This window comes from Mugil cephalus, chromosome 23 (assembly GCF_022458985.1).
Source record: "Mugil cephalus isolate CIBA_MC_2020 chromosome 23, CIBA_Mcephalus_1.1, whole genome shotgun sequence".
Lineage (NCBI taxonomy): Eukaryota > Metazoa > Chordata > Actinopteri > Mugiliformes > Mugilidae > Mugil > Mugil cephalus.
In genome coordinates, this window is record NC_061792.1 from 15410221 (window position 1) to 15437839 (window position 27619).

General features: G+C 38.6%; 1 protein-coding gene across 12 annotated transcripts in view; it reads left to right on the forward strand.

Moving 5' to 3' along the window:
* LOC125000627 overlaps positions 1 to 27619 on the forward strand; it is a 45322-nt gene that overhangs the window by 9069 nt on the left and 8634 nt on the right. For 6 of the 12 annotated variants that reach the window (XM_047576173.1, XM_047576175.1, XM_047576178.1 and 3 more), the window contains 12 exons: positions 1671 to 2114; positions 4456 to 4899; positions 7295 to 7738; positions 8567 to 9010; positions 10177 to 10611; positions 11857 to 12291; positions 16588 to 17031; positions 18278 to 18712; positions 20615 to 21058; positions 22305 to 22739; positions 25150 to 25572; positions 27345 to 27605. In XM_047576173.1, the coding sequence (XP_047432129.1) occupies positions 1671 to 2114; positions 4456 to 4899; positions 7295 to 7738; positions 8567 to 9010; positions 10177 to 10611; positions 11857 to 12291; positions 16588 to 17031; positions 18278 to 18712; positions 20615 to 21058; positions 22305 to 22739; positions 25150 to 25572; positions 27345 to 27605 (5088 nt within the window). The remainder of the gene's footprint in view (positions 1 to 1670; positions 2115 to 4455; positions 4900 to 7294; positions 7739 to 8566; positions 9011 to 10176; positions 10612 to 11856; positions 12292 to 16587; positions 17032 to 18277; positions 18713 to 20614; positions 21059 to 22304; positions 22740 to 25149; positions 25573 to 27344; positions 27606 to 27619) is intronic. The other 6 variants (XM_047576183.1, XM_047576182.1, XM_047576176.1 and 3 more) reach the window with 6 other exon arrangements.

The following is a 27619-nucleotide window of genomic DNA, read 5'->3' on the forward strand; positions in this document are numbered from 1 at the left end:
ATGCAAATTTAGATACAAATCCTTCAGTGATTTATAAATTACAGGACATCAGGTAATAAACACATCTGAAGTATAAACTATGAATACTAGTAGTATTGTTCAGTAATATGACTTCAGCTGTAACATGCAGTTACACAACTCACCTGCTTCAACCTGACTTTCAGTGTGGTTCATGCTGCTGCTGCATGACTTCTGACTTGTATCTGTATTCAGACATAGAGTAAACCCATACTGTCACGCCACCGCATTAGGTTTGTTGTGTCATGTTAGTTCACTTAAATGATATAAAGGATATAAAGTAGACACTGTACAAATAAACATTTTATTTGATAAATAGCAACATTTACTGTAATCACTAACAAAGTTGTTCCATTCAGTCCATTCAACATCAATAATAATAATAATAATAAGCTAACAACAACAACATAGCAGCGTGTCAGAGACCACCAACAACTGGCTAAACGTTCATGCTTCACAGAGTGGTGTTAGTGTTGATGTTGTATCAGAAGGCCCCTCTCCAGCAGCTGTTAGGGCGTCTGTAAATACTTCCTGAGTGCATCTAGACAGATATAGAGGAGATAAACTTATTACTGTACAATTAAAACATTGCCTGCTGCATCTTACTACTACTGAATACTACTGAATATCAAATGTACCAAGTACAGTAGGAGGAGAACTAAGCAGCAACAACAACAGTGTCATAGACACACAGTTGTTAATAACAGTGCTGACTGTGGTACAGTTCATTTTCAAGTCTACCAACCATGAAGATGTGATGAAACTGGAGTGAAACACTAAATCAAACATACAGATGAGGATGAGAACCAACAGAACACTGGTGGAGGAGCACACAGACAATTTGAGTCCTGTCATGATTTATTTATCCTTCTAATTAAGTAGCTATTCTTGTTATGGTTGTCATTATTCAGCGTGTTAAACAGGGCTCTCAAGGTTTTAAGCTTGGAGTGAAAGATATATATCAGCTACATCTGCTGTAATGACGTGTTCCATGATGAACAGTGATCGTTGCTGAGTGTTTGGGTGGAAACCACTTCTTGACTGCACTGGAAGAAGTGACCATATATGGTCATTTGCCCTACTGTCAACCTAGCCTGGTAACCATGAGCTAGACCAAAAGAAACACTGTCACACATCTGATAAATAACAACCATTGACTGTATGATGACAACCTGTCTGTAACCACCTCAGGCACCAGATTAGGTAGAACCAGCCCGACCAAGGAGTCATCATCACTTTGAGTCTCCACCTGCAGATGTAGTGGATCATAACTGTGATTTCATGTGTCACATGAGGATGAAGGTGAAGCTACTAGTGACCATGATATGGACTGTAGAGTTAGTTGATCCTCTCTGGATATTTGTAGATAGTTTCTATCTAGTGTTTTACTCTCTCCATTCATCCAACAAATCAAATGACAGAGACCATTCAGTCAGTTTACAGTCATTTCACACTCAGGATTAGTGTTTGTGTTGTGAGTCAGTAACAGTCTAAAAACAATGTTGGGCTGCTCTGATGAAACATGTGTTTAAAATGTCATTTCATTCTCTCCAGGACAGACATGTACTAGATGGAGTCCATCAGTAGTGTGTGGTTGTATTTATGCAGCTGACATCAAATCATCTCTAAATGTTTCCTTCTTATTGTTCCAGGTTTGATCCTCAGAGTTCAGATCTTCATCAACAAACCAGGTTCTTGATGAATCTGTTCTGTGCAGCAGCAGAGAGAGAAAATCAGACAGGAGAGAAGATAGTGGAGCTGTTATCATCAGTCTGCACATATCAAACATTCCCTTTAGAGGACAGATACATGAGTGATGACGATAAGAAATATCGTAGTAACTTCCTGCTGGATCTGTTTTCCCATGTGAAGGACTATGAGACTGAAACAGGTCTGAGACTCCTTCCATCATTACAGTCAGTTTTCCAGTCTCCTACAGTCTGGTTGATAGACCTCTCAGAGAGAAAGACCTCCATCCTCCTGGAAGTGATGAAACTCCAATCAAAGAAGAAACCAGTGGAGCTGATAGGCTGCTCACATGGAGAGAGTGAAGTGAGGAGTTTCCTGCAGTGTCTGCCTTATATCTCACAGCTCAGGTAAATCATTTCTTCTTTACATCATCAACTCTACACAAGAAGAGATGTGCTCTGAGAACAAGTTGTGGAAATATTTAAAGCTCCATTCATTCTATCATCATTGAGATCTTTTAAATATTCCTGTGATGTTTCTTTGTCATCACTAATATATTTCCTCATTGTGACTTTCTCCTCATGGACTCATCTTTCAGTTATGTTTCCTCTCTGGTCTGTTTCAGAGGGAAACATTGTTCTCTTTACTCCACTATATTTATTGGACTGGTTTAGTTGCTTATTGTCTTGAAGTCTTAGATTTTCTATCCATGTATGATCAGTTTATCAAACTCAGTCTTTATTACAGATTCAACAAACCAACAAGAGATCAATTAAAGTAGTTGACATTAGTTTAAAATGCTCTTTTTATTTACATTAGTATCATGATCTTTAGTTGATTCTTGGTTTAAAATCAGTTGTGTCTTCACGAAGTAGAAAGGTTCAGTGTTTCAGTCTCTTCCTCCAGAACATTGAGTCAAAGGATTAACAGCAATATGAACAAGATAGATAGATAGATAGATAGATAGATAGATAGATAGATGGATAGATAGTATAATGGATTATTGCAGATAAACAGTTAAGGGTGACAGGGTGCTGTGCTTGTTCATTCACCTGAAAGTGTCTCAAACTCACATGCAAATATAGATATAAATCCTTCAGTGATTTATAAATTACAGGACATCAGGTAATAAACACATCTGAAGTATAAACTATGAATACTAGTAGTATTGTTCAGTAATATGACTTCAGCTGTAACATGCAGTTACACAACTCATCGCTTCAACCTGACTTTCAGTGTGGTTCATGCTGCTGCTGCATGACTTCTGACTTGTATCTGTATTCAGACCTAGAGTAAACCCATACTGTCACACCACCGCATTAGGTTTGTTGTGTCATGTTTCTTCACTTAATAAATGATATAAAGGATATAAAGTAGACACTGTACAAATAAACATTTTATTTGATAAATAGCAACATTTACTGTAATCACTAACGAAGTTGTTCCATTCAGTCCATTCAACAGCAATAATTATAATAATAATAAGCTAACAACAACAACATAGCAGCGTGTCAGAGACCACCATCAACTGGCTAAACTTTCATGCTTCACAGAGTGGTGTTAGTGTTGATGTTGTATCAGAAGGTCCCTCTCCGGCAGCTGTTAGGGCGTCTGTAAATACTTCCTGAGTGCATCTAGACAGATATAGAGGAGATAAACTTATTACTGTACAATTAAAACATTACCTGCTGCATCTTACTACTACTACTGAATACTACTGAGTATCAAATGTACCAAGTACAGTAGGAGGAGAACTAAGCAGCAACAACAACAGTGTCATAGACACACAGTTGTTAATAACAGTGATGACTGTGGTACAGTTCATTTTCAAGTCTACCAACCATGAAGATGTGATGAAACTGGAGTGAAACACTAAATCAAACATACAGATGAGGATGAGAACCAACAGAACACTGGTGGAGGAGCACACAGACAATTTGAGTCCTGTCATGATTTATTTATCCTTCTAATTAAGTAGCTATTCTTGTTATGGTTGTCATTATTCAGCGTGTTAAACAGGCCTCTCAAGGTTTGTAGCTTGGAGTGAAACATATATATCAGCTACATCTGCTGTAATGACGTGTTCCATGATGAACAGTGATCTTTGCTGAGTGTTTGGGTGTAAACCACTTCTTGACTGCACTGGAAGAAGTGACCATATATGGTCATTTGCCCTACTGTCAACCTAGCCTGGTAACCATGAGCTAGACCAAAAGAAACACTGTCACACATCTGGTAAATAACAACCATTGACTGTATGATGACAACCTGTCTGTAACCACCTCAGGCACCAGATTAGGTAGAACCAGCCCGACCAAGGAGTCATCATCACTTTGAGTCTCCACCTGCAGGTGTAGTGGATCATAACTGTGATTTCATGTGTCATATGAGGATGAAGGTGAAGCTACTAGTGTCCATGATATGGACTGTAGAGTTAGTTGATCCTCTCTGGATATTTGTAGATAGTTTCTATCTAGTGTTTTACTCTCTCCATTCATCCAACAAATCAAATGACAGAGACCATTCAATCAGTTTACAGTCATTTCACACTCAGGATTAGTGTTTGTGTTGTGAAACAGTAACAGTCTAAAAACAATGTTGAGCTGCTCTGATGAAACATGTGTTTAAAATGTCATTTCATTCTCTCCAGGACAGACATGTACTAGATGGAGTCCATCAGTAGTGTGTGGTTGTATTTATGCAGCTGACATCAAATCATCTCTAAATGTTTCCTTCTTATTGTTCCAGGTTTCATCCTCAGAGATCAGAACTTCATCAACAAACCAGGTTCTTGATGAATCTGTTCTGTGCAGCAGCAGAGAGAGAAAATCAGACAGGAGAGAAGATAGTGGAGCTGTTATCATCAGTCTGCACATATCAAACATTCCCTTTAGATGACAGATACATGAGTGATGACGATAAGAAATATCGTAGTAACTTCCTGCTGGATCTGTGCTCCCATGTGAAGGACTATGAGACTGAAACAGGTCTGAGACTCCTTCCATCATTACAGTCAGTTTTCCAGTCTCCTACAGTCTGGTTGATAGACCCCTCAGAGAGAAAGACCTCCATCCTCCTGGAAGTGATGAAACTCCAATCAGAGAAGAAACCAGTGTTGCTGAGAGGCTGCTCACGTGGAGAGAGTGAAGTGAGGAGTTTCCTGCAGTGTCTGCCTTATATCTCACAGCTCAGGTAAATCATTTCTTCTTTACATCATCAACTCTACACAAGAAGAGATGTGCTCTGAGAACAAGTTGTGGAAATATTTAAAGCTCCATTCATTCTATCATCATTGAGATCTTTTAAATATTCCTGTGCTGTTTCTTTGTCATCACTAATATATTTCCTCATTGTGACTTTCTCCTCATGGACTCATCTTTCAGTTATGTTTCCTCTCTGGTCTGTTTCAGAGGGAAACATTGTTCTCTTTACTCCACTATATTTATTGGACTGGTTTAGTTGCTTATTGTCTTGAAGTCTTAGATTTTCTATCCATGTATGATCAGTTTATCAAACTCAGTCTTTATTACAGATTCAACAAACCAACAAGAGATCAATTAAAGTAGTTGACATTAGTTTAAAATGCTCTTTTTATTTACATTAGTATCATGATCTTTAGTTGATTCTTGGTTTAAAATCAGTTGTGTCTTCACTAAGTAGAAAGGTTCAGTGTTTCAGTCTCTTCCTCCAGAACATCGAGTCAAAGGATTAACAGCAATATGAACAAGATAGATAGATAGATAGATAGATAGATAGATAGATAGATAGATAGATAGATAGATAGATAGATAGATAGATAGATAGATAGATAGATAGATAGACAGATAGATAGTATAATGGATTATTGCAGATAAACAGTTAAGGGTGACAGGGTGCTGTGCTTGTTCATTCACCTGAAAGTGACTCAAACTCACATGCAAATTTAGATACAAATCCTTCAGTGATTTATAAATTACAGGACATCAGGTAATAAACACATCTGAAGTATAAACTATGAATACTAGTAGTATTGTTCAGTAATATGACTTCAGCTGTAACATGCAGTTACACAACTCACCTGCTTCAACCTGACTTTCAGTGTGGTTCATGCTGCTGCTGCATGACTTCTGACTTGTATCTGTATTCAGACATAGAGTAAACCCATACTGTCACGCCACCGCATTAGGTTTGTTGTGTCATGTTAGTTCACTTAAATGATATAAAGGATATAAAGTAGACACTGTACAAATAAACATTTTATTTGATAAATAGCAACATTTACTGTAATCACTAACAAAGTTGTTCCATTCAGTCCATTCAACATCAATAATAATAATAATAATAAGCTAACAACAACAACATAGCAGCGTGTCAGAGACCACCAACAACTGGCTAAACGTTCATGCTTCACAGAGTGGTGTTAGTGTTGATGTTGTATCAGAAGGTCCCTCTCCAGCAGCTGTTAGGGCGTCTGTAAATACTTCCTGAGTGCATCTAGACAGATATAGAGGAGATAAACTTATTACTGTACGATTAAAACATTACCTGCTGCATCTTACTACTACTACTGAATACTACTGAATATCAAATGTACCAAGTACAGTAGGAGGAGAACTAAGCAGCAACAACAACAGTGTCATAGACACACAGTTGTTAATAACAGTGATGACTGTGGTACAGTTCATTTTCAAGTCTACCAACCATGAAGATGTGATGAAACTGGAGTGAAACACTAAATCAAACATACAGATGAGGATGAGAACCAACAGAACACTGGTGGAGGAGCACACAGACAATTTGAGTCCTGTCATGATTTATTTATCCTTCTAATTAAGTAGCTATTCTTGTTATGGTTGTCATTATTCAGCGTGTTAAACAGGCCTCTCAAGGTTTGTAGCTTGGAGTGAAACATATATATCAGCTACATCTGCTGTAATGACGTGTTCCATGATGAACAGTGATCTTTGCTGAGTGTGTGGGTGTAAACCACTTCTTGACTGCACTGGAAGAAGTGACCATATATGGTAATTTGCCCTACTGTCAACCTAGCCTGGTAACCATGAGCTAGACCAAAAGAAACACTGTCACACATCCGGTAAATAACAACCATTGACTGTATGATGACAACCTGTCTGTCACCACCTCAGGCACCAGATTAGGTAGAACCAGCCCGACCAAGGAGTCATCATCACTTTGAGTCTCCACCTGCAGGTGTAGTGGATCATAACTGTGATTTCATGTGTCATATGAGGATGAAGGTGAAGCTACTAGTGTCCATGATATGGACTGTAGAGTTAGTTGATCCTCTCTGGATATTTGTAGATAGTTTCTATCTAGTGTTTTACTCTCTCCATTCATCCAACAAATCAAATGACAGAGACCATTCAATCAGTTTACAGTCATTTCACACTCAGGATTAGTGTTTGTGTTGTGAGTCAGTAACAGTCTAAAAACAATGTTGGGCTGCTCTGATGAAACATGTGTTTAAAATGTCATTTCATTCTCTCCAGGACAGACATGTACTAGATGGAGTCCATCAGTAGTGTGTGGTTGTATTTATGCAGCTGACATCAAATCATCTCTAAATGTTTCCTTCTTATTGTTCCAGGTTTAATCCTTGGAGTTCAGATCGTCATCAACAAACCAGGTTCTTGATGAATCTGTTCTGTGCAGCAGCAGAGAGAGAAAATCAGACAGGAGAGAAGATAGTGGAGCTGTTATCATCAGTCTGCACATATCAAACATTCCCTCTAGATGAGAGATACATGTATGAGGACAAGAATAAATATCAGAGTGACTTCCTGCTGGATCTGTGCTCCCATGTGAAGGACTATGAGACTAAAACAGGTCTGAGACTCCCTCCATCATTCCAGTCAGTTTTCCAGTCTCCTACAGTCTGGTTGATAGACCCCTCAGAGAGAAAGACCTCCATCCTCCTGGAAGTGATGAAACTCCAATCAGAGAAGAAACCAGTGGAGCTGAGAGGCTGCTCACATGGAGAGAGTGAAGTGAGGAGTTTCCTGCAGTGTCTGCCTTATATCTCACAGCTCAGGTAAATCACTTCTTCTTTACATCATCAACTCTACTATATCGATGTTATTCTCTAGATGATCATGATCCACTGCCTTCACATATTGTGAATCGCTTGTTCTCACATTTCATGTATTTCTTTCAAATGAGATCAGTGTGTACGACTGTTTAACTGTTCACAGATACTTAAGGAGCACTTCCTTAAGTATCTGTGAACAGTTGTACAGTGCCTCGAGTTCTTTAGCATAAACAAACTGAAACTCTATTCTAATGTTAAAGTCAGTATTAGATGATGTATTAATCTTTGCTAACTGAGAGTGTGTTACAAACACAAAAGTAGCGTTTACCTCACTTTGGCTGTTTCCTGCTACTAACAGGTGTGATGTAACGACAAAGGAAAAGTCAACTATATTATATACAATTTATTATTACAAGGGAAATTAATGAAACCTGAAGGAAAATACAATAATTCACTCATGAAAATTAAGCCTTAAACTCTTTTTCAAAGTCAATAAAATTGTAGACACTAACATTGAGTGCATATAAACCAACCACTATTTGTAGATAGTTTCTATCTAGTGTTTTACTCTCTCCATTCATCCAACAAATCAAATGACAGAGACCATTCAATCAGTTTACAGTCATTTCACACTCAGGATTAGTGTTTGTGTTGTGAGTCAGTAACAGTCTAAAAACAATATTGAGCTGCTCTGATGAAACATGTGTTTAAAATGTCATTTCATTCTCTCCAGGACAGACATGTACTAGATGGAGTCCATCAGTAGTGTGTGGTTGTATTTATGCAGCTGACATCAAATCATCTCTAAATGTTTCCTTCTTATTGTTCCAGGTTTAATCCTCGGAGATCAGAACTTCATCAACAAACCAGGTTCTTGATGAATCTGTTCTGTGCAGCATCAGAGAGAGAAAATCAGACAGGAGAGAAGATAGTGGAACTGTTATCATCAGTCTGCACATATCAAACATTCCCTTTAAAGGACGGAAACATGAGTGATGACAATAAGAAATATCGTAATGACTTCCTGCTGGATCTGTGCTCCCATGTGAAGGACTATGAGACTAAAACAGGTCTGAGACTCCTTCCATCATTCCAGTCAGTTTTCCAGTCTCCTACAGTCTGGTCCATAGACCTCTCAGAGAGAAAGACCTCCATCCTCCTGGAAGTGATGAAACTCCAATCAGAGAAGAAACCAGTGGAGCTGAGAGGCTGCTCACATGAAGAGAGTGAAGTGAGGAGTTTCCTGCAGTGTCTGCCTTATATCTCACAGCTCAGGTAAATCACTTCTTCTTTACATCATCAACTCTATACATAAAAGACATGAATCCTTTACAATTCCTTCAAAACTCAGCACCATGTGTGCTGATGATGACCAGAAACACAGAGATTATATTACCCCAGTTTTAAGATGCTGCATCTGGTCCCTGTGTGTTCTAGGATCCATTTGAAGGTTCTTTTATTGGTTTCTAAATGTGTTAATGGTCTTGGTCCCTCATATTTATCAGATCAGCTTTTACCGTATCGACCCCTGCAGCCCTGAGCTCCTCTGGTAGCTGCCTTTTAGTGCTTCCTAGAGTCAAGACAAAGAAGTATGGTGAGGCATCCTGTCAGTTCTATGGCCCACGTCTGTGGAGGGAGGGAGGACCCAGGGCTGCACAGAGTGTTGATACTTTATTAAGACCCACCTTTTTAGCTTAGCTTTTAATCAGTCTTAAATGTCTGTTTTAACTTGAATGAAGTACGCTGGGCTAACTCTCCATTTATTTATTGTCAAGGTTCTGTGTCTGTCTTTTACTTTGGGCTCATATTTTGATGTTTCCTGTTTTATTTTGTCAAGTTTCTTAGTTTCCTTTCTGTCGTGTCTCCTTGCGCTTTGTCATGTCTGTGTCATGTGTTCTGTTTCCTGTTTTATTTTGTGAAGTTCTGGGTTTCCTGTCTTGTGCCTCCTTGTCCCTTGGTTATTCATTGATTTTACCTGGGTTGATTGTCGTCATGCGTCTCACCTGTGTCTTGTCGTCCCTCAGCCCTCATGTGTATTTATAGCCCTGCCTTCCCTTTGTTCCTGGTCACGTCCTTAATGTCTCTTCCATGTCGCCATGTTCTTGTTTTCTATGCCACGATCCTAGATTCCATGCCATGTGGATGATTTCTTTTTGATTTTTGTATTTTGTATTTCCTGCCTTGTCCAGCGCCTTTTGTTAATGATTAAATACTGACATTTATGTTTTTTATTGTTTTTATTGCTCTATCTATCTTATATTCATTTATATGTTTATTTACTTGTTTATGTTATTTGTTTATTTTTAATTCTATTTTATTTTGTTTTGTTGTTATTGTTGTTGTTTAAACTTTTCCTCCCGCTCTAGTGTTTCCTCACTGAGGAGCCAAGTCGTAACACTGACATCAAATCATCTCTAAATGTTTCCTTCTTATTGTTCCAGGTTTGATCCTCAGAGTTCAGATCTTCATCAACGAACCTGGTTCTTGATGAATCTGTTCTGTGCAGCAGCAGAGAGAGAAAATCAGACAGGAGAGGAGATAGTGGAGCTGTTATCATCAGTCTGCACATATCAAACATTCCCTTTAAATGACGATGACATGGATGATGATTATCGTAGTAACTTCCTGCTGGATCTGTTCTCCCATGTGAAGGACTATGAGACTAAAACAGGTCTGAGACTCCTTCCATCATTACAGTCAGTTTTCCAGTCTCCTACAGTCTGGTCCATAAACCTCTCAGAGAGAAAGACCTCCATCCTCCTGGAAGTGATGAAACTCCAATCAGGGAAGAAACCAGTGAAGCTGAGAGGCTGCTCACATGGAGAGAGTGAAGTGAGGAGTTTCCTGCAGTGTCTGCCTTATATCTCACAGCTCAGGTAAATCACTTCTTCTTTACATCATCAACTCTACTATATCTATTTTATTCTCTAGATGATCATGATCCACTGCCTTCACATATTTTGAATCAATCAAAAAACCCTTTATTGTCACTAGTACAAGTACCAGTGAAATTAGCTATCAACCCGTCCATACATATAAAACATACATACACTTTGACAAAATGGGGGTAGACAGGACAGGAAGACAGGGATGGAAAAGAGAGATGCAGAGTGACGTGAGGAGAATAAAAACAACCCCCATACTATGCTCCTCGAGGAGTACAGTGTGGGAACATGAAAAAAACCTCAGCAACACAAGCACATAATAAGTACACTTTACAAAAGTGAAAAACTAGGGACTTGCATCAGGGAATGGGGAGAGGGGTACGTGAGCGGGGTAGGGATAGAGGTAAAATTGTTGAGTCGTTTTTTCTCTCATTTCATGTACTTCTTTCAAGTAAGATCAGTGTAGCACCCCCAAAGTATCTGTGAACAGTTGTACAGTGCCTCGAGTTCTTTAGCATAAACAAACTGAAACTCTATTCTAATGTTAAACGTCAGTATTAGATAATGTATTAATCTTTGCTAACTGAGATTGTGTTACAAACAGAAATGTAGCGTTTACCTCACTTTGGCTTTTTCCTGCTACTAACAGGTGTGATGTAACGACAAAGGAAAAGTCAACTATATTATATACAATTTATTATTACAAGGGAAATTAATGAAACCTAAAGAAAATACAATAATTCACTCATGAAAATTAAATCTAAAAAACAAAAATCTTTTTCATATCTCTTTTGAAATTGTAGACATGAACCTTTAGTGCAAATGAACCAACCACAACTGTTTCTGCACAGCTGACTAAACCTAAACTTACATATTCACCCTTTAACCTGTGGGTTTGAATCAACCTCCAGCTTAATACCTGTGATCAATAACCTGTTACCTGTTAATGTTACAATACATCTTATAACCCAAACTCAGGGCAGTAAGACTCACATATGAAACGGTTATAATATCATATCACATGAAATCTTCTTGTTACATGTGGACCCAGTACTGTTGTGAGTCAGTAACAGACTAAAAACAATGTTGAGCTGCTCTGATGAAACATGTGTTTAAAATGTCATTTCATTCTCTCCAGGACAGACATGTACTAGATGGAGTCCATCAGTAGTGTGTGGTTGTATTTATGCAGCTGACATCAAATCATCTCTAAATGTTTCCTTCTTATTGTTCCAGGTTCTATCGTCAGAGTTTATATCTTCATGAAGAAACCAGGTTCTTGATGAATCTGTTCTGTGCAGCAGCAGAGAGAGAAAATCAGACAGGAGAGAAGATAGTGGAGCTGTTATCATCAGTGTTAAACAGAAATGAATTCCCTCTTAATTACATATACATGGATTATAAATCTCATGGTGACTTCCTGCTGGATCTGTTCTCCCATGTGAAGGACTATGAGACTAAAACAGGTCTGAGACTCCTTCCATCATTACAGTCAGTTTTCCAGTCTCCTACAGTCTGGTTGATAGACCTCTCAGAGAGAAAGACCTCCATCCTCCTGGAAGTGATGAAACTCCAATCAGAGAAGAACCCAGTGGAGCTGAGAGGCTGCTCACATGGAGAGAGTGAAGTGAGGAGTTTCCTGCAGTGTCTGCCTTATATCTCACAGCTCAGGTAAATCACTTCTTCTTTACATCATCAACTCTACACAAGAAGAGATGTGCTCTGAAAACAAGTTGTGGAAATATTTCAAGCTCCATTCATTCTAACATCATTAATCTCTTTTAAATATTCCTGTGCTGTTTCTTTCTCATCACTAATATATTTCCTCATTGTGACTTTCTCCTCATGGACTCATCTTTCAGTTAGATTTCCTGTCTGGTCTGTTTCAGAGGGAAACATTGTTCTCTTTACTCCACTATATTTATTGGACTGGTTTAGTTGCTTATTGTCTTGAAGTCTTTGATTTTCTATCCATGTATGATCAGTTTATCAAACTCAGTCTTTATTACAGATTCAACAAACCAACAAGAGATCAATTAAAGTAGTTGATATTAGTTTAAAATGCTCTTTTTATTTACATTAGTATCATGATCTTTAGTTGATTCTTGGTTTAAAATCAGTTGTGTCTTCACTAAGTAGAAAGGTTCAGTGTTTCAGTCTCTTCCTCCAGAACATTGAGTCAAAGGATTAACAGCAATATGAACAAGATAGATAGATAGATAGATAGATAGATAGATAGATAGATAGATAGATAGTATAATGGATTATTGCAGATAAACAGTTAAGGGTGACAGGGTGCTGTGCTTGTTCATTCACCTGAAAGTGACTCAAACTCACATGCAAATTTAGATACAAATCCTTCAGTGATTTATAAATTACAGGACATCAGGTAATAAACACATCTGAAGTATAAACTATGAATACTAGTAGTATTGTTTCAGTAATATGACTTCAGCTGTAACATGCAGTTACACAACTCACCTGCTTCAACCTGACTTTCAGTGTGGTTCATGCTGCTGCTGCATGACTTCTGACTTGTATCTGTATTCAGACATAGAGTAAACCCATACTGTCACGCCACCGCATTAGGTTTGTTGTGTCATGTTAGTTCACTTAAATGATATAAAGGATATAAAGTAGACACTGTACAAATAAACATTTTATTTGATAAATAGCAACATTTACTGTAATCACTAACAAAGTTGTTCCATTCAGTCCATTCAACATCAATAATAATAATAATAATAAGCTAACAACAACAACATAGCAGCGTGTCAGAGACCACCAACAACTGGCTAAACGTTCATGCTTCACAGAGTGGTGTTAGTGTTGATGTTGTATCAGAAGGTCCCTCTCCAGCAGCTGTTAGGGCGTCTGTAAATACTTCCTGAGTGCATCTAGACAGATATAGAGGAGATAAACTTATTACTGTACAATTAAAACATTACCTGCTGCATCTTACTACTACTACTGAATACTACTGAATAACAAATGTACCAAGTACAGACACACAGTTGTTAATAATAGTGATGACTGTGGTACAGTTCATTTTCAACTCTACCAACCATAAAGATGTGATGAAACTGCACTGTTAGAAATTTTCCTGTAAAAAAACAGTAAACAACTGGCAGCTGGGTTGCCATTATTTTACCGTAAAATTTACATCTTTTTACTGTCACATGCTTCACAGTTTATACTGTTCGTGAAAAATACAGTATGGGACTGTTTTTTAAAATCACTTTCCTGTACAAAAACAGTCAGGAACTAAAGCACATTTGCCATCATGTTACTGTAAATTTGACATGTTTAAGATTATTTTTGCAATATTTTACAGTCAGATAATCTATTTAAAAATACATTATCAGTCAAAATCTACAAACTACAACAAAATGTGCTTTGTGAATTTAGAACAGATCAGCATGTAATTGCAATGTGAAAGAAACACAGCTCCTTAATGCACCTTGGCTTTTATTTTAGCATACATTTAGAACATTCAGACAGGGCCTTCTTTCTATTAAAAAACAACAACAAAAAACAACCCATTGGCTTTTTGCTGAAATAATAAAAGAACAAGGCATTCAGACTTGGAAATACTGACTTGAAACTGACCACAACATAACAGTTCAGATAATGAAACTTAAAATGATTTGCAGTAAAGCAGCCTCTAAGAGATACAGTTTCAAAATAAGACAAAGACAAATTTCAGAAATCATAGCACCTTGTGGTGAACTTGCTTTCTTTGTGGAGTTCTGACAGTTATTACATTTTAAATGAAGTCCCAGTGAAAGTCCATCAGTCTTCTCAGCAAAGCGGATACATGTGGGTTGACTGTTGTCATCTTTTTGCTGGTAGCTGGTGGCATCAACCTGCATGTCACCCAACAAGTCACTATCATTATGAGTGCCACTTGTTCCACTTGCACCTGCTGGGTCAATGATGGACACCATTAAATTTCCCTCTGCACTTTGTTTATGTTTTCTGGACAAATGAGATGTAAAAGTTGATACCACAGTAAATGTCATACCACAGTGCAGAAAAGGACATGCAACTGCTCGTCCTTCTTTAATGTGAACTTTAAGGTGAGAGTAAAAATCAGTCAGGGAATCAGATTTGTCACTGCAGAAGTTACACTGAGTCGTTACACTGATGTGCACATATCTGACAAGAAAACATTATTGCAAACTTGACTGTTATGCTTCAATAAACATACTAAAATAAATAAAAGTACTTACTGTGATCAGTAGTGCAGCAGCAAATAGTCTACAGTACCTGTAACGTCAAAGAAATATGTCAAAACTGTACAGTCCAACTACAATGATGCCCAAAATACTCACCTAACACTGAATAGATCAAATAATACAGTGGTTGCCGTAGATTCATTAATTAATGGCAAACATGGTAACAGCAATGGTAATTAACAATAAACCACAATAAAAAAACAAAAAACAAAATCAAAACTATCTAATACTGACTAGAAAATGTAGTAAGTTATAGTAAAGGACATCTTGTTCAGCACATTTCTGAACTAAAATTTTTAATCTGGTATATCACCCAATAATCAGCAGGAAACGAAGTCTGTGTGGTGTATTTACACCATTAAAGCAAAATTAATATGCTTCACGAATTCCCTGGTAAAATATGTGTGCCCACAGGTTAGAGTTCTGGGAATCATCGATCGTCAGTAGCTAGCTAATCAGAAAATTTAGCTAGCTACTGAATCATTCAGTCATGGCATGCACATATTCAGTAGGCTGATGAAAACAAACTGAAAACATTGCCTATATATGTGTGTGTGTGTGTGTGTGTGTGTCGTGAGTGTGTGTACTTTGCAGCAATTTCCGAATGTTATAAAACTGCTACTCACCAAACAATTTGCTAGATGGGGATGGATAGAGAGAGGAACAGATACAGCTTCCCATGTGTACTTCAGGTTAAATTTCCCACGATGCAAATAATACAACATGATCCTGCTTTTTAGATGGTTTCGATGAATGATTAGAATCATTAAAGTGCTGTATTTTAGGAAAACAGTATAGTGGAATTCTGCTGTAAATTAACAGCAATTCGTTACAGTGTGGAGTGAAACACTAAATCAAACATACAGGTGAGGATGAGAACCAACAGAACACTGGTGGAGGAGCACACAGACAATTTGAGTCATGTCATGATTTATTTATCCTTCTAATTAAGTAGCTATTCTTGTTATGGTTGTCATTATTCAGCGTGTTAAACAGGGCTCTCAAGGTTTGTAGCTTGGAGTGAAAGATATATATCAGCTACATCTGCTGTAATGACGTGTTCCATGATGAACAGTGATCTTTGCTGAGTGTTTGGGTGGAAACCACTTCTTGACTGCACTGGAGGAAGTGACCATATATGGTCATTTGCCCTACTGTCAACCTAGCCTGGTAACCATGAGCTAGAACAAAAGAAACACTGTCACACATCTGGTAAATAACAACCATTGACTGTATGATGACAACCTGTCTGTAACCACCTCAGGCACCAGATTAGGTAGAACCAGCCCGACCAAGGAGTCATCATCACTTTGAGTCTCCACCTGCAGGTGTAGTGGATCATAACTGTGATATCATGTGTGTGTCATACGAGGATAAATGTGAAGCTACTAGTGTCCATGATATGGACTGTAGAGTTAGTTGATCCTCTCTGGATATTTGTAGATAGTTTCTATCTAGTGTTTTACTCTCTCCATTCATCCAACAAATCAAATGACAGAGACAATTCAATCAGTTTACAGTCATTTCACACTCAGGATTAGTGTTTGTGTTGTGAGTCAGTAACAGACTAAAAACAATGTTGAGCTGCTCTGATGAAACATGTGTTTAAAATGTCATTTCATTCTCTCCAGGACAGACATGTACTAGATGGAGTCCATCAGTAGTGTGTGGTTGTATTTATGCAGCTGACATCAAATCATCTCTAAATGTTTCCTTCTTATTGTTCCAGGTTTTTTCCTTGGTGTTCAGATCTTCATCAACAAACCAGGTTCTTGTTGAATCTGTTCTGTGCAGCAGCAGAGAGAGAAAATCAGACAAAAGAGAAGATAGTGGAGCTGTTATCATCAGTCTGCACATATCAAACATTCCCTTTAGATGAGAGATACATGAGTGATGACGATAAGAAATATCGTAATGACTTCCTGCTGGATCTGTGCTCCCATGTGAAGGACTATGAGACTGAAACAGGTCTGAGACTCCTTCCATCATTACAGTCAGTTTTCCAGTCTCCTACAGTCTGGTCCATAGACCTCTCAGAGAGAAAGACCTCCATCCTCCTGGAAGTGATGAAACTCCAATCAGAGAAGAAACCAGTGGAGCTGAGAGGCTGCTCACATGGAGAGAGTGAAGTGAGGAGTTTCCTGCAGTGTCTGCCTTATATCTCACAGCTCAGGTAAATCACTTCTTCTTTACATCATCAACTCTTCACATAAAAAACATGAATCCTTTACAATTCCTTCAAAACTCAGCAGCACGTGTGCTGATGAAGACCAGAAACACAGAGATTATATTACCCCAGTTTTAAGATGCTGCATGGGCTCCCTGTGTGTTCCAGGATCCATTTGAAGGTTCTTTTATTGGTTTCTAAATGTGTTAATGGTCTTGGTCCCTCATATTTATCAGATCAGCTTTTACCGTATCGACCCCTGCAGCCCTGAGCTCCTCTGGTAGCTGCCTTTTAGTGCTTCCTAGAGTCAAGACAAAGAAGTATGGTGAGGCATCCTGTCAGTTCTATGGCCCACGTCTGTGGAGGGAGGGAGGACCCAGGGCTGCACAGAGTGTTGATACTTTATTAAGACCCACCTTTTTAGCTTAGCTTTTAATCAGTCTTAAATGTCTGTTTTAACTTGAATGAAGTACGCTGGACTAACTCTCCATTTATTTATCGTCAAGGTTCTGTGTCTGTCTTTTATTTTGGGCTCATATTTTGCTGTTTCCTGTTTTATTTTGTCAAGTTTCTTAGTTTCCTATCTGTCGTGTCTCCTTGTGCTTTGACATGTCTGTGTCATGTGTTCTGTTTCCTGTTTTATTTTGTGAAGTTCTGGGTTTCCTGTCTTGTGCCTCCTTGTCCCTTGGTTATTCATTAATTTTACCTGGGTTGATTGTCGTCATGCGTCTCACCTGTGTCTTGTCGTCCCTCAGCCCTCAGGTGTATTTATAGCCCTGCCTTCACTTTGTTCCTGGTCACGTCCTTAATGTCTCTTCCATGTCGCCATGTTCTTGTTTTCTATGCCACGATCCTAGATTCCATGCCATGTGGATGATTTCTTTTTGATTTTTGTATTTTGTATTTCCTGCCTTGCCCAGCGCCTTTTGTTAATGATTAAATACTTTTTGCTGAACTCCCTGTCTCTTCAATCAGTCCTGGATCTGGGTCCTCACCTCAGCACCACCTCCTCACCTGACATTTATGTTTTTTATTGTTTTTATTGCTCTATCTATCTTATATTCATGTATATGTTTATTTACTTGTTTATGTTATTTGTTTATTTTTAATTCTATTTTATTTATTTTATTTTGTATTGTTGTTATTGTTGTTGTTTAAACTTTTCCTCCCGCTCTAGTGTTTCCTCACTGAGGAGCCAAGTCGTAACACTGACATCAAATCATCTCTAAATGTTTCCTCCTTGTTGTTCCAGGTTTGATCCTCAGAGTTCAGATCATAAACAAGAAATCTCTTTCTTTGGGAATCTGTTCTGTGCAGCAGCAGAGAGAGAAAATCAGACAGGAGAGGAGATAGTGGAGCTGTTATCATCAGTCTGCACAGATGGAACTTTCCCTTTAAATGACGATGACATGGATGATGAATATCGTAGTAACTTCCTGCTGGATCTGTTCTCCCATGTGAAGGACTATGAGACTGAAACAGGTCTGAGACTCCTTCCATCATTCCAGTCAGTTTTCCAGTCTCCTACAGTCTGGTACATAGACCTCTCAGAGAGAAAGACCTCCATCCTCCTGGAAGTGATGAAACTCCAATCAGAGAAGAAACCAGTGGAGCTGAGAGGCTGCTCACATGGAGAGAGTGAAGTGAGGAGTTTCCTGCAGTGTCTGCCTTATATCTCACAGCTCAGGTAAATCACTTCTTCTTTACATCATCAACTCTACTATATCTATTTTATTCTCTAGATGATCATGATCCACTGCCTTCACATATTCTGAATCGCTTGTTCTCACATTTCATGTATTTCTTTCAAATGAGATCAGTGTGTACCACTGTGTAACTGTTCACAGATACTTAAGGAGCACTTCCTTAAGTATCTGTGAACAGTTGTACAGTGCCTCGAGTTCTTTAGCATAAACAAACTGAAACTCTATTCTAATGTTAAACGTCAGTATTAGATAATGTATTAATCTTTGCTAACTGAGAGTGTGTTACAAACAGAAATGTAGCGTTTACCTCACTTTGGCTGTTTCCTGCTACTAACAGGTGTGATGTAACGACAAAGGAAAAGTCAACTATATTATATACAATTTATTATTACAGGGGAAATTAATGAAACCTAAAGAAAATACAATAATTCACTCATGAAAATTAAGTCTTAAACACTTTTTTAAAGTCAATAAAATTGTACACAATAACATTTAGTGCATATAAACCAACCACAACTCTTTCTGCACAGCTGACTAAACCTAAACTTACATATTCACCCTTTAACCTGTGGGTTTGTATCAACCTCCAGCTTCATACCTCAAATCATCACTTAATCAGCAATCAAATAACCTGTCAAGCTACAATACGTCTTATAACCCAAACTCAGGGCAGTAACACTCACATGTCAAATGCTTATCATATCATAACACCTGAGATCTTCTTTATACATGTGGACCCAGTCAACGGGGTTTTATCTGTGGAGGCGTGTCCACTAGACGCACTGGTAGCACATCCACTAGCAAACTGCTAACTAGCGGCTGGTGACGCTAGTAACTTTGGTTGGTGAGAAGTTAACACAGTCTGACGCTGTCACACCTGTTACTTGTGTGTCTGGGCAGGTCTGTGTCACTAATTACCTCTCGTATAGAAGACAATAGAAAATTAAGCCACGCCCCCATTTGGGTCAAAACAAACCACTGGTGGTAAATACAATCCCCCTGTAGTCAGTGTTTATTTTGTGTCAGCCATAAAGCAGGAGAAATGTCTAACGTTAGTCAGGTGGACACATAAAGTCGTTACCAAGAGATGAATGGTGACGTTACGTAGAAAAACCTGAAAAAATAAGGTCTGTACGTCCATCCAGCCGACCGACAGAGAAATGGGTGAACCAGCCCACTCAGTGGCTGGAGGTGTCACACCAGACATTTACTCTATTACCTCATTGAATCTCTGGCTAATATGTGACATCTGTCATCAGTTCATGATCATTCCATGATGTTACATTAATGAATCATGACATAAATACAGCATGAAGCTCAGCCAACATCAACAACTCATAAGAGAAACAACATGAACAAAAACACTGATCTGGATGAGACGACTACACAACCACCATCTACATCAGTGAAGAGACAAACTACAACACAATGAATAACTCCACTCTCACACAGTGTAGTGGCACAAAGTCACTCGACACATCAGACGTCTCCTGTTGGTTCTTCTCAACAGTTTGGAGAAATGACTTGGAGAGAATTTGGAGGAATTTAGATGCAACTCCACTTCATCTTAATAAAAACACTCTCTGGATATTTGTAGATAGTTTCTATCTAGTGTTTTACTCTCTCCATTCATCCAACAAATCAAATGACAGAGACCATTCAATCAGTTTACAGTCATTTCACACTCAGGATTAGTGTTTGTGTTGTGAGTCAGTAACAGTCTAAAAACAATGTTGAGCTGCTCTGATGAAACATGTGTTTAAAATGTCATTTCATTCTCTCCAGGACAGACATGTACTAGATGGAGTCCATCAGTAGTGTGTGGTTGTATATATGCAGCTGACATCAAATCATCTCTAAATGTTTCCTTCTTATTGTTCCAGGTTTGATCCTTGGAGGTCAGATCTTCATCAAAAAACCAGGTTCTTAATGAATCTGTTCTGTGCAGCAGCAGAGAGAGAAAATCAGACAGGAGAGAAGATAGTGGAGCTGTTATCATCAGTCTGCACATATCAAACATTCCCTTTAGATGAAGATTATATGGATGATGACAATCTAATGTATCGTAGTGACTTCCTGCTGGATCTGTTCTCCCATGTGAAGGACTATGAGACTAAAACAGGTCTGAGACTCCTTCCATCATTCCAGTCAGTTTTCCAGTCTCCTACAGTCTGGTCCATAGACCTCTCAGAGAGAAAGACCTCCATCCTCCTGGAAGTGATGAAACTCCAACCAGAGAAGAAACCAGTGGAGCTGAGAGGCTGCTCACATGGAGAGAGTGAAGTGAGGAGTTTCCTGCAGTGTCTGCCTTATATCTCACAGCTCAGGTAAATCACTTCTTCTTTACATCATCAACTCTACTATATCTATTTTATTCTCTAGATGATCATGATCCACTGCCTTCACATATTTTGAATCAATCAAAAAACCCTTTATTGTCACTAGTACAAGTACCAGTGAAATTAGCCATCAACCCGTCCATACATATAAAACATACATACACTTTGACAAAATGGGGGTAGACAGGACAGGAAGACAGGGATGGAAAAGAGAGATGCAGAGTGACGTGAGGAGAATAAAAACAACCCCCATACTATGCTCCTCGAGGAGTACAGTGTGGGAACATGAAAAAAACCTCAGCAACACAAGCACATAATAAGTACACTTTACAAATGTGAAAAACTAGAGACTTGCATCAGGGAATGGGGAGAGGGGTACGTGAGCGGGGTAGGGGTAGAGGTAAAATTGTTGAGTCGTTTTTTCTCTCATTTCATGTACTTCTTTCAAGTAAGATCAGTGTAGCACCCCCAAACTATCTGTGAACAGTTGTACAGTGCCTCGAGTTCTTTAGCATAAACAAACTGAAACTCTATTCTAATGTTAAACGTCAGTATTAGATAATGTATTAATCTTTGCTAACTGAGATTGTGTTACAAACAGAAATGTAGCGTTTACCTCACTTTGGCTTTTTCCTGCTACTAACAGGTGTGATGTAACGACAAAGGAAAAGTCAACTATATTATATACAATTTATTATTACAAGGGAAATTAATGAAACTTAAAGGAAAATACGATAATTCACTTCTGAAAATTTAATCTAAAAAACAAAACTCTTTTTCATATCTCTTTTGAAATTGTAGACATGAACCTTTAGTGCAAATGAACCAACCACAACTGTTTCTGCACAGCTGACTAAACCTAAACTTACATATTCACCCTTTAACCTGTGGGTTTGAATCAACCTCCAGCTTAATACCTGTGATCAATAACCTGTTACCTGTTAATGTTACAATACATCTTATAACCCAAACTCAGGGCAGTAACACTCACATATGAAACGGTTATGATATCATATCACATGAAATCTTCTTGTTACATGTGGACCCAGTACTGTTGTGAGTCAGTAACAGACTAAAAACAATGTTGAGCTGCTCTGATGAAACATGTGTTTAAAATGTCATTTCATTCTCTCCAGGACAGACATGTACTAGATGGAGTCCATCAGTAGTGTGTGGTTGTATTTATGCAGCTGACATCAAATCATCTCTAAATGTTTCCTTCTTATTGTTCCAGGTTCTATCGTCAGAGTTTATATCTTCATGAAGAAACCAGGTTCTTGATGAATCTGTTCTGTGCAGCAGCAGAGAGAGAAAATCAGACAGGAGAGAAGATAGTGGAGCTGTTATCATCAGTGTTAAACAGAAATGAATTCCCTCTTAATTACATATACATGGATTATAAATCTCATGGTGACTTCCTGCTGGATCTGTTCTCCCATGTGAAGGACTATGAGACTAAAACAGGTCTGAGACTCCTTCCATCATTACAGTCAGTTTTCCAGTCTCCTACAGTCTGGTTCATAGACCTCTCAGAGAGAAAGACCTCCATCCTCCTGGAAGTGATGAAACTCCAATCAGAGAAGAAACCAGTGGAGCTGAGAGTCTGGTCACATGGAGAGAGTGAAGTGAGGAGTTTCCTGCAGTGTCTGCCTTATATCTCACAGCTCAGGTAAATCACTTCTTCTTTACATCATCAACTCTACACAAGAAGAGATGTGCTCTGAAAACAAGGTGTGGAAATATTTCAAGCTCCATTCATTCTAACATCATTGAGCTCTTTTAAATATTCCTGTGCTGTTTCTTTCTCATCACTAATATATTTCCTCATTGTGACTTTCTCTTCATGGACTCATCTTTCAGTTACATTTCCTCCCTGGTCTGTTTCAGAGGGAAACATTGTTCTCTTTACTCCACTATATTTATTGGACTGGTTTAGTTGCTTATTGTCTTGAAGTCTTAGATTTTCTATCCATGTATGATCAGTTTATCAAACTCAGTCTTTATTACAGATTCAACAAACCAACAAGAGATCAATTAAAGTAGTTGATATTAGTTTAAAATGCTCTTTTTATTTACATTAGTATCATGATCTTTAGTTGATTCTTGGTTTAAAATCAGTTGTGTCTTCACTAAGTAGAAAGGTTCAGTGTTTCAGTCTCTTCCTCCAGAACATTGAGTCAAAGGATTAACAGCAATATGAACAAGATAGATAGATAGATAGATAGATAGATAGATAGATATATAGATAGATAGATAGATAGATAGATAGATAGATAGATAGATAGATAGATAGATAGATAGATAGATAGATAGATAGATAGATAGTATAATGGATTATTGCAGATAAACAGTTAAGGGTGACAGGGTGCTGTGCTTGTTCATTCACCTGAAAGTGACTCAAACTCACATGCAAATATAGATATAAATCCTTCAGTGATTTATAAATTACAGGACATCAGGTAATAAACACATCTGAAGTATAAACTATGAATACTAGTAGTATTGTTCAGTAATATGACTTCAGCTGTAACATGCAGTTACACAACTCATCGCTTCAACCTGACTTTCAGTGTGGTTCATGCTGCTGCTGCATGACTTCTGACTTGTATCTGTATTCAGACCTAGAGTAAACCCATACTGTCACACCACCGCATTAGGTTTGTTGTGTCATGTTTCTTCACTTAATAAATGATATAAAGGATATAAAGTAGACACTGTACAAATAAACATTTTATTTGATAAATAGCAACATTTACTGTAATCACTAACAAAGTTGTTCCATTCAGTCCATTCAACATCAATAATAATAATAATAATAAGCTAACAACAACAACAACATAGCAGCGTGTCAGAGACCACCATCAACTGGCTAAACGTTCATGCTTCACAGAGTGGTGTTAGTGTTGATGTTGTATCAGAAGGTCCCTCTCCAGCAGCTGTTAGGGCGTCTGTAAATACTTCCTGAGTGCATCTAGACAGATATAGAGGAGATAAACTTATTACTGTACAATTAAAACAACAACTGCTGCAGCTTACTACTACTACTGAATATCAAATGTACCAAGTACAGTAGGAGGAGAACTAAGCAGCAACAACAACAGTGTCATAGACACAGTTGTTAATAATAGTGACGACTGTGGTACAGTTCATTTTCAAGTCTACCAACCATGAAGATGTGATGAAACTGGAGTGAAACACTAAATCAAACATACAGATGAGGATGAGAACCAACAGAACACTGGTGGAGGAGCACACAGACAATTTGAGTCCTGTCATGATTTATTTATCCTTCTAATTAAGTAGCTATTCTTGTTATGGTTGTCATTATTCAGCGTGTTAAACAGGCCTCTCAAGGTTTGTAGCTTGGAGTGAAAGATATATATCAGCTACATCTGCTGTAATGACATGTTCCATGATGAACAGTGATCTTTGCTGAGTGTTTGGGTGGAAACCACTTCTTGACTGCACTGGAGGAAGTGACCATATATGGTCATTTGCCCTACTGTCAACCGAGCCTGGTAACCCTGAGCTAGAACAAAAGAAACACCTTCACACATCTGGTAAATAACAACCATTGACTGTATGATGACAACCTGTCTGTAACCACCTCAGGCACCAGATTAGGTAGAACCAGCCCGACCAAGGAGTCATCATCACTTTGAGTCTCCACCTGCAGATGTAGTGGATCATAACTGTGATTTCATGTGTGTGTCATATATGAGGATGAAGGTGAAGCTACTAGTGTCCATGATATGGACTGTAGAGTTAGTTGATCCTCTCTGGATATTTGTAGATAGTTTCTATCTAGTGTTTTACTCTCTCCATTCATCCAACAAATCAAATGACAGAGACCATTCAATCAGTTTACAGTCATTTCACACTCAGGATTAGTGTTTGTGTTGTGAGTCAGTAACAGTCTAAAAACAATGTTGAGCTGCTCTGATGAAACATGTGTTTAAAACATCATTTCATTCTCTCCAGGACAGACATGTACTAGATGGAGTCCATCAGTAGTGTGTGGTTGTATTTATGCAGCTGACATCAAATCATCTCTAAATGTTTCCTTCTTATTGTTCCAGGTTTGATCCTCAGAGTTCAGATCTTCATCAACAAACCAGGTTCTTGATGAATCTGTTGTGTGCAGCAGCAGAGAGAGAAAATCAGACAGGAGAGAAGATAGTGGAGCTGTTATCATCAGTCTGCACAGATAAAACATTCCCTTTAGATGAGATATACATGAATGATAACTTCCTGCTGGATCTGTTCTCCCATGTGAAGGACTATGAGACTGAAACAGGTCTGAGACTCCTTCCATCATTACAGTCAGTTTTCCAGTCTCCTACAGTCTGGTTCATAGACCTCTCAGAGAGAAAGACCTCCATCCTCCTGGAAGTGATGAAACTCCAATCAGAGAAGAAACCAGTGGAGCTGATAGTCTGCTCACATGAAGAGAGTGAAGTGAGGAGTTTCCTGCAGTGTCTGCCTTATATCTCACAGCTCAGGTAAATCACTTCTTCTTTACACCATCAACTCTTCACATAAAAGACATGAATCCTTCACAATTCCTTCAAAACTCAGCAGCACGTGTGCTGATGAAGACCAGAAACACAGAGAGCATATTACCCCCGTTTTAAGATGCTGCATCTGGTCCCTGTGTGTTCTAGGATCCATTTGAAGGTTCTTTTATTGGTTTCTAAATGTCTTAATGGTCTTGGTCCCTCATATTTATCAGATCAGCTTTTACCGTATCGACCCCTGCAGCCCTGAGCTCCTCTGGTAGCGGCCTTTTAGTGCTTCCTAGAGTCACCACAAAGAAGTATGGTGAGGCATCCTGTCAGTTCTATGGCCCACGTCTGTGGAGGGAGGGAGGACCCAGGGCTGCACAGAGTGTTGATACTTTATTAAGACCCACCTTTTTAGCTTAGCTTTTAATCAGTCTTAAATGTCTATTTTAACTTGAATGAAGTACGCTGGACTAACTCTCCATTTATTTATTGTCAAGGTTCTGTGTCTGTCTTTTATTTTGGGCTCATATTTTGCTGTTTCCTGTTTTATTTTGTCAAGTTTCTTAGTTTCCTGTCTGTCGTGTCTCCTTGTGCTTTGTCATGTCTGTGTCATGTGTTCTGTTTCCTGTTTTATTTTGTGAAGTTCTGGGTTTCCTGTCTTGTGCCTCCTTGTGCCTTGGTTATTCATTAATTTTACGTGGGTTGATTGTCGTCATGCGTCTCACCTGTGTCTTGTCGTCCCTCAGCCCTCATGTGTATTTATAGCCCTGCCTTCACTTTGTTCCTGGTCACGTCCTTAATGTCTCTTCCATGTCGCCATGTTCCTTGTTTTCCATGCTACGATCCTAGATTCCATGCCATGTGGATGATTTCTTTTTGATTTTTGTATTTTGTATTTCCTGCCTTGCCCAGCGCCTTTTGTTAATGATTAAATACTTTTTGTTGAACTCCCTGCCTCTTCAATCAGTCCTGGATCTGGGTCCTCACCTCAGCACCTCCTTCTCACCTGACATTTATGTTTTTTATTGTTTTTATTGCTCTATGCAGCGTATATTCATTTATATGTTTTTATTTACTTTATTTTTAATTCTATTATATCTATTTATGTCATATTATTGTTGTTATTGTTGTTGTTTAAACTTTTCCTCCAGCTCTAGTGTTTCCTCACTGAGGACCGTCCTCTCTGGGAGCTGTGATGATGCTGTGGGGACGGGATGGGGGGGCTGATCACTGCCTATGGTTGTGGTTCTCCTCTGTATGCCTGTGCCGGGGTGGTCCCTGCTGTGTTGTCCCTGCTGTGTGGTGCAGGCTTGTTTTATGTTTGTTCTATGTGTGAAGCTCCTTGGTTTGAAATTCATTTGTATGAAAGGTTCTATATAAATGAAGCTGATTTGTTGAAGAGGTCGAAGGTTCAGACTCTTCAGCTGCAGAAGTTGACCATGTCTCACCTGTTGTCTTTTTGTTTTCTTTGTAATGAAATTAATTTATTTATGTACCTCTGTCATCTGTTTACACTTCATGTTACAGCTCTCAAGCCAAGTCATAACACTGACATCAAATCATCTCTACATGTTTCCTTCTTATTGTTCCAGGTTTGATACCTGGAGTTCAGATCATCAACAACAAATTACTTTCTTTGGGAATCTGTTCTGTGCAGCAGCAGAGAGAGAAAATCAGACAGGAGAGAAGATAGTGGAGCTGTTATCATCAGTCTGCACAGATGAAACTTTCCCTTTAAATGACGATGACATGAGTGATGAAGATTGTAGTGACTTCCTGCTGGATCTGTTCTCCCATGTGAAGGACTATGAGACTGAAACAGGTCTGAGACTCCTTCCATCATTACAGTCAGTTTTCCAGTTTGCTCCTACAGTCTGGTTCATAGACCTCTCAAAGAGAAAGACCTCCATCCTCCTGGAAGTGATGAAACTCCAACCAGAGAAGAAACCAGTGGAGCTGAGAGGCTGCTCACATGAAGAGAGTGAAGTGAGGAGTTTCCTGCAGTGTCTGCCTTATATCTCACAGCTCAGGTAAATCACTTCTT